The sequence below is a fragment of the Struthio camelus genome, chromosome 11, assembly GCF_040807025.1.
Source record: "Struthio camelus isolate bStrCam1 chromosome 11, bStrCam1.hap1, whole genome shotgun sequence".
NCBI classification, from domain to species: domain Eukaryota; kingdom Metazoa; phylum Chordata; class Aves; order Struthioniformes; family Struthionidae; genus Struthio; species Struthio camelus.
This window is the reverse complement of record NC_090952.1, coordinates 29422249-29430517: the sequence shown is the minus strand read 5'-3', so window position 1 is coordinate 29430517 and position 8269 is coordinate 29422249. Positions and strand designations below refer to the sequence as shown.

Sequence of the window (8269 nt, the reverse complement as noted above, 5' to 3'; positions counted from 1 at the left end):
ATGTAAGTAAACTTCAGAGTTCACGGCTTTCTCCTGTTTTTCGGGGAGCTAATTTTAGAAGCTGGGGAAGCCTGGCTACGAGGTGCCGCGAGGCAGCAACGGGGCAGCGGGCTCGGCCGCGCCCTGGGAGCGGGGCCGGGGAGAGGGCCGGGGGAGCGGGGCCGGGGGGGAGGGACGGGGGAGCGGGGCCGGGGAGAGGGACGGGGGGGAGGGCCGGGGAGAGGGCCGGGGGAGCGGGGCCGGGGGAGGGATGGGGGAGCGGGCCGGGGGAGCGGGGCCGGGGGGGAGGGCCGGGGAGAGGGCCGGGGGAGCGGGGCTGGGGAGAGGGCCGGGGGAGAGGGCCGGGGGGATGGACGGGGGGAGCGGGGCCGGGGGGAGGGCCGGGGGGAGGGCCGGGCCGAGCCGGGCGGGGCCGGGGGCTGCGCGGCTCCAGCGCGGGCGAAGGCGGCCGCCGCCCGGGGCGGGGTTTGGGGCGCGGGCGGAGCGGCGGGGCAGTCCGGTCCCGTCCCGTCCCGTCCCGTTAGACGGCAGCTCGCAGCGAGCCCCAGCGGCGTAGGAGGAGAGACCTGCCGTGCCCGCCGCGCCCAGCCCGCCGGGAAGATGCCGAAAACGGTGTGTGCGCCGAGCCCGGCCGCCGGCCCCGCCGCGGGGAGGCGGCTGCTGGCGGCGCCCGGGCCGGGGGGGCCCGGGGTGGCGGCGCCCGGGCCGGGGGGCTCGGGCGGGCCGTGCTGCGGCCGGAGGGGCCCGGGGTGGCGGCGCCGCGGCCGGGGAGGCTCGGGCGGGCGGGGGAGGCAGCGCCCCAGCTCCCCCCGCGCCGCCCCGCGGGCAGCACTTCCCGCCGGGGGGGCTCGGGAGGCGCCGGCGGGGCGCGGGGGGCCGGGAGAGGCGGCGGCGGGGGGGGGGGCTGCTCGGGCGAGCGGAGCGCGGGTCGGGCGGCGGCGGAGATGCGGCGGGCGGGGCGGGGCGCGGGGGCGAGCGGAGCGGAGCGGAGCGGCCTCCCTCCATCTTGTGCTGCCTTCTCGGCCGCTTCCTGGCGCGCCGCGATCCCCGGCGCCCGGCACAGCCCGGGGGGGGGGGGGGGCTCCCGTCGGGCGGGCGGGCGGCCGGGCCGGGCTGCGGCCCCGCTGCCCCCCGGGGGGGCTCCCGTCGGTCGGGCGGCCGGGCCGGGCCGGGCCGCGGCCCCGCTGCCCCCCGGGGGGGCTCCCGTCGGGCGGTCGGGCCGGGCCGGGCCGCGGCCCCGCTGCCCCCCGGGGGGGCTCCCGTCGGGCGGGCGGTCGGGCCGGGCCGGGCCGCGGCCCCGCTGCCCCCCGGGGGGGCTCCCGTCGGGCGGGCGGGCCGGGCCGGGCCGCGGCCCCGCTGCCCCCCGGGGGGGCTCCCGTCGGGCGGGCGGGCCGGGCCGGGCGGGTCCCTCTGCGGGTCCCTCTGCGCCGGGTCCCTCTGCGGCTGCCCGCCCTGCCCGGGGGGTGCTGACTAACGGTGCAGTTGTGCAACTCCCCTCCCGAAACTGCTTGTTCTCTCTAAAACGTCTTCTCTCTGCTTTATAAAGAGGTACTTTCTTCCCCCTGTCCCTGCATCACCAGTACCACCTTCTATCCTGCTTGCTTGTGTGCTCCTTGATGAGCTCTGATCTTAAGGAGGGGTTTTTAAAAGCATATTGGATAAAGCTTTCTAGGGCACAGTGGGAATTAATTAATTATATGGCTGCCTCTCGTGAGGTCTGTAAAGAACACAAGTTTGGGGTTTTCACAACTCATAATTAGTCTGTTTGAGTTGCTAGGGAGCCTTGTCCCAGCTTGACTCAAAGTATTTCTTGGCTGCAGAGATGTTGGTACTTCAGAAAGTCTTGTCAAGTCTGTACTTGACTCTCCCTTTTCTAGCAGGACTTTAGTGACTAATAGGGAGCATGGGTTTTTCCATTTTAATCTCTCCTGGTTGGAATCAAAAGAATTGGTCCTTGCCCTTCATTGGTAAAACAGGAAGGAGCAGGCTGGAAGGCTCTGGACATTTCCTCGCTAAGAATGGTCCAAAATGGCTTAAGAACATCTAACATGTAAACTATGAGTCTATAGTTTACATTTAACAGAAAATAATAATAATAAAAAGCCCTACAACTGGAAGCTGAAACAGAATCCACCCTGTTTTTTTTTTTTAACAAATAGTTTAATTTTATCACTTTACAATAGATAGTAAGTGCCTGCTTAACTGATTTCTGCTTGTCCTGCTGTCTTATATGCCAGCACTCTGAGACAATAGCTGGGTTCATGTGCATTCGTGTATGTGTGTGTATTTTAAAACATCGACATCCTAAAGGATATCAACCTCAAGTTACTCTTAAAGGTTAAGAAGACAATATTTTCTAAAGCTTTAAAAAAGGTAGTCTCTTCAGACATCACTAATGATTAGTGAACAGTTACCTCTTCCTAAAAAAGGCAAAAGTTCAGTAAAAAGAGTGGAAGTGGCTCAGATGAGGGGACTTCTGTGTAAACTGCTACTGAGACTTTTTAGTCAGTGAAGAGTACAGCTGTGATGAGTGACTTCTTTTAGTGTGAATCAACCAGAAAATGTTGACATATTGCAGAGAGCCATGGTGGGCAGGGTTCCCCTACTAACAGGCTGAGTCCAAGCGTTTTGACACTGTGTTACAAGGTACTCACTGTAGCCTCTGAATCTGGAGGCAACACCCTAGGCTGGATGCCTGTGTTCAGTCTACGGCTTTCTTGTTCTTACAGAGTAGTTCTGCTTTCAGTACTGGGGCAGATAAAGAAGTTGGAGTGCTTTACGCTAACACTATATATCATATGCTCTGGACCCTGCAGAAAGCTATTCAGATGTGTGTGTCTACTGGAGTACAGAGCTGCAGGCCTCCTGTTATAAAAACCAGTAGTCTTCAGTTTCCTGTCTCATCCACTCTAATTGCAGACTCAACTGAAATAATATTTTAAAAACTACTACTTGAGCTGTGGTTTGTAGGAACAGGAAATGCTGGCATAACTGTGTAATCAGTTCTCTATGTGAAAGAAACATGACCACTAGTGTGCTAGCTTAAGATTTGTTAATAGCTGCTTAATTAACAAAATAGTAAAATGCAAGTGACTTTCCTTAACCAGGGTCAAATATGGGTGAAACTTGAGTAGTTAGATGTAGCTATATGTGGGCTTCATCACAAAAATAAATCCATTGTGAAGAAGACAGATGGAGGAAATGTTCCAGGGAACAATTCTGGCTGGGCAGGAAAAACATTTGTCTGAAGTGTTTGGTAGCTCTTATCATTCATCTCACCAAGCTCACAGAACATGCTGCTGCGGGTGCTGCCGTGGTATGAGCAGCAAAACCTGTTGAGTTCTGAGTCTCTACTCTTCATTAAAGTAGGCTAAATGTTAACACATCTAGATAGAGGTTTCCAGTTTGCTGCATGAGATTTGGTCAAAGTGGCACTATGCTTTGGTACACTATTAATAGAAATCCAAGATTAACTCTGGTAACCTTTGAACTAGTGGCACGTGGCTTGCTATTGTGAAGCACATCTCTGCACAGTTGTGACTGAGGCATGGGGGGTTTCGTTGCTGGAGATTATGTAGAAAGTCCATTATGAACAGGCCCACAGATCCTGCCGCTCTCTACAGGAAATATCCATTCAGCTTCATTATTTTATCGAGGGTACTGGTATAGGTAAGCAACTAACTCCTGTTTATAACTTTTTTTTTTTTAGTTCTGAGAAGCCTGCAAGATATAAGCAGCTAAAGCACACATGAAAGGGCATATAATTCCCTTCCCTCTCCTCCTCCCACCTTGTAGTGCAGAGGAGTGGAAGTTAGCTTGAGTGCTAAAAAGCCTTCTGCAAGCCATTATCAAACTCTGAGAAGTCTCACTCCCACCTGTGAGAATGTTTATTGGCCACGAGTAGGCTTGATCTTGCACCCACTGGCTGGTGCTCTGGTCACTCCCTTGAGCTGTTTCTGGCTTGGTAGAGCTGGAAGCCACACTCACTTCCAAATCCTGACAGAAGCGAATGAGCTGCTGTGCTGCAGCTAGTCCAAGCCTATAGTTAATCACTTGAATTTATTACCAAGAAAAGAAAAAGTTGAGTTGGTGGGAAGGAAGAGTGGGAGGGAAAGTGACCTTTTTGTATCAATCTTGTCTGTTTAATGAGCTGATATTTTCTTCTATTTTTAGCTAATAGAAAAAGCAGCCTTTCTGTATCAGTATTTACTAACTTTTGTATGTGAATATACTGGCTTAGTGGCTAGAGGAATGGATATGCCACTGAGCACTTGAAATGTGAGAATCTGACATGTATGAAGTGTGCATGCAATTCTCTTAGATGTCCTATTACAAGGACTTGAGTAGTTCTGTTTTAGGTAACGTAGTCTTCACTCATTGTAGAGAAATGGGTTTAATCAGACCTACTCTCTTGAATACAGCAACCTTCAAACTAGGGCAGAATCAAGTTTGGACTCCCCATATTGTTAGCACAATTAATGTTGATGTTTAGCATAGCAGTCTCCAGGCTTCTACGGCAAAGTACTACTGCAGAGAAAATCAACTTGCATGAAGTGTGCAGCAAAAAATAGTGAGATTCATAGGTCTCAACTCTTTTATGCTGTTATAGATCTTTTTAATCTTCCTTTTCTGCTGTTGCCTTTTCCCTTTATATTTTCAAAAATTCAGTATAGCGGTTAGCCATTAGCACTTTCAAAGACCTTGTCTGTGGCTTAAATGGATAGTCCTAATTCCTAGTTTAACTGCAGTTATCTTGAAGCATATTTTTCTCTGTTCTTTGGAACTGCATGAATCTTGCTTGAAGGAAGGTAGCCAGACCCAGGCAGATACCACGAGAATCTTTTGGATAAGTAGTTTCTTGATCTGTAGCAGCTTGCTACCAAGCCCTGTAACAAGGCTGTAACTATGTAGCGTTTTGCTTGTATGTTTGGATGATCCTTTCTTCTTATGGAGTTTGTAGAGGACTTGAAAGATTGGGGGGAGGGTAGACAGTGATGGGAACCATGACTTGTAAGGGATGGACTCTTTACTTCGGGTCTCTTGGATTTGGATCCTGTTGTGCTATGAAGGAACAGTAGAAGCATTGCAGACACCCTCTGTCTTACCTCAGATGTTTTCTTTCCCTTCCTCAGTATAACTTGGGAAGCTTAGCAGCGCTGTTTGAAGTGAGATGGGCTTTGGTCTGACAGGAGTGCTAGCTTGTGAGACAAACTCAGTCTATTGTATCTTTCTTTTAGCACTATCACATAGATTGAATTGCAATAAAAAGGTGCAACTGAAAGCTCTCAGAGCTTGCTTTATCAAGAAATCCATTGTGCCCCAGTCCAGGAATTTCAGGTGATTTTTGTACTTCAGAAGCAGCAATTGCTAGAATATGCTGAAAGTACTGTGGATCCACGTAAACTACTGGGCTGGTATACGATGAATTATCTGTAGCTTTTTAGCTGCCATAGGATGTTGCAAACCAGGAAGAGCCTTTATGCCCTAGCTTGTGTTGTATTCATCAGCTTGGTTCCTTAGATGCTGCAAGAATAACAGGGTTTTACCTCATGGGTAGGTGAAGCTGTTAATCCTGGTGACAGCAAACAAAAACTTCTCTTTGGTACTTGTGGGCTTTCTTTGTTGAAGTTAAACCAGGAGATAAAAGAATACCACTGACAAACTTAATGTTCACTTAGTTTTTACATAATGGTATGACATAGTGCTTACTTTCAGAAGACATATTTAGGAAAACTTTATAGAAACTTGTGACCTTACTGAAGTAGCTGAGAAACAGATAAGTCTGTTTCTGTTGCTTTTAAACTACATAGTGGCACCTAGTTTGACACCATAAGCAGTCAGTTAAGATAGGTTTGGAGTCAAGTCAGTGCAAATTCATATTTAAAAACACATGCAGCCAGATCACATTTCTGAAAGTGTAATATACAACTGTGTACATATAGTCCATCAGCTAGGAGGAGTGATGCCCCTAGCTGAGGAGTGGTAATAAAGTCTCTCCTGATTCTTAGTTAGGGAACGTTCCTTGACCAGTTGTGCTTGGGGAAAAGCTCACTCTGTAGTCACCTGGAAAAGTTACCTTACCAGGGATAAACCTCAATTACTTGGAACTGTATGGTAGAGTAGAGCAGGTAGGATTGCTCACTGCTTTTAACACTCAAACTGAGCACATAGTTTTGGGTTTGTGGTAGGCGTGAAAGATTCAACCAAATAATTTTTATTTACTTGAGAAGCAAATTTTTCATTCAGTACAGTAACCCTGCTTTTCCTACCCTGTCTTATGGAAAGCCTTGTACCAAATTAGCAGTGTTCAGAAAGCATCAGTTATAGTGGCTTCAAACTGCAATGAACATGAGATATTCTGAGCACCTGAAGTGAAGTGGCAGTCATGATCCAGTTCTTAAACTACTTAACATGACAGATTATTAGGGCTAAGACTGTTTGTCATGCCACGGGCTCCGTACAATCGAATATGTTGAGTCCTTTTTTAATTTTTGACCTCTTGATTTGTTGCTTGAGGCAGATGAGCTAGGTTAATGAAGTATGCATGATAACGGAAGCCTGAGGAAAGCTTTAGATCTCTTACTTCTACTGTAAGAAGGTTTCCTGTGGGGAAAATAGTGCCTAATTTCTGGGACCGGTCATCACTCACTCCTTGCAAATACCATGTCCCCCTAACAACAACAGGCAGTTCTTTTTTTGGACCTGTAAGGGGTTGCAGTGCTTTCCTTGTGGTGACTCTGCCTCTTCTGATTATTCACCTTTGAAACCTAATTACACTTCTTGCTTCTCTAGCTGGGATGCTTCATAAGATGTCTTAATATGGACTCCTTTGGGGTGGTTTTTTTTTTTTTTGGGCAGGAAATGGCATAGCTGCCTCTAGAGGAAGCTTGTTTCAGTTGTTTTGTGTATAATGTCTGGTGTGAAGTGAAATCCTCTTATGCAGAGCGCACTGAAGTCCCTAGGTAGCCACAAGCGAGACAGCTGGTGAACTGAAGACCTTCTGTCTCAGCTTGCTGTGGAGCTGGGGGTGAAGGGGGACGGGATGGGACAGGATGGGACTGGACCCTTCTTGAGTTGCTAGGCTCTGCAAGCCCCTTCAGACTAACTGATACTCTTCAGAGAGACTTGTCCGGGAGAGGTAGCTCTGGCCCAGCTCCAGGTTATAAAGGAAACTGACTAAAAGCTTCCTCTAATGTCGACGTCATCTCCTGGACTCTTTCCTGGCTTGGTACAGCTCAGCCTTATTTGGCTGACTTTTTTTTTTTTTTTTTTTTCCTCCTTCTGTGCAGCAAGGGGGCCTCCCTGAATTTGCACAATAAAGCTGTTGTTATCTGTGCTTAATCACTGCTCTGAGGACTACAAAGGGGTCTGCTTGAAAAAGGGATCCGAGATCTCTCAGCGCTGTAAAGCTTCCCTCCACCCTCTCAGGTGTCTGGTGTGTATGCCTGCTAAATGATTATACTAGAAATCAGCATCACCCTGTGAGGGGACTCTCTGCTGTTGTGGACACGCTGTTGGAAAAGAGGAAGTCCCTCCCTATCCAGGAATAATCCAGGGCAATTAACTGATGTAAATGAAGAGCACTAGTAAACAGCCAGTTAATTGCTTGCTTTTCCCTGGGGATGTTTGAGAACAGCAGTTTGCATAGTGCAGCCAGTAATACTACATCAAAGGAGTTTGTTTTTATCCCGTCTGAAACTTCTAAAGCAGACTCGAGTCTTCCAGATTTATGGGAAGGTACCTTTTGGGGTAAACCTCTTCCTAGCACTTCCACTGGCTGCTTTCTAGGTGGAACACTCAGCTGTTCTGGAAGTTGTGGGCCAAAACCTACCCTTCTGACTCCCATAGCTAATGCTGGCGCTTACTGTAATGCTTAATAGACTGTGCTGCTAATATTTGGCAGTGGAGAAGAGACAGTTATTGTCAGGTTTCCTGATGATAAAGCTACAGGATCAACTGCAACTGTCTGGAGATTTAAAAATCTGAAATTGCAGAAGGTTGGGCCTTTATATTGGAAAGAGATAATTATGGCGGTAATAACTAGATGCACGGGGAGGTGATCTAATGCTACTTCCTTCCTGTGCAGCTATGAAATGGTATGTTCACTTTTGTGAATGTGTAATCCTCCAATGGAGTAGTGAGATAGTCAGAAATTCCCGACCCATGTATAGTAGCTTTTTGAACTGGTTTTAAAATGTGGAGGAAACCCTCTTTTTAAGTGTGTGTGTGTGTGGTGTTTTTTTTTTTTAAATGGTATGACTTGTTCAAA

The 8269-nt window shown here is 49.3% G+C and overlaps 1 protein-coding gene across 1 annotated transcript in view; it reads left to right on the top strand.

Moving 5' to 3' along the window:
- The first annotated feature begins 420 nt into the window (after nucleotides 1-420).
- MSN (moesin) overlaps nucleotides 421-8269 on the top strand; it is a 56461-nt gene continuing 48612 nt past the window's right edge. Inside the window, exon 1 of the mRNA XM_068957714.1 lies at nucleotides 421-612. Within this exon, the coding sequence (XP_068813815.1) occupies nucleotides 601-612 (12 nt within the window). The 5' untranslated portion in view covers nucleotides 421-600. The remainder of the gene's footprint in view (nucleotides 613-8269) is intronic.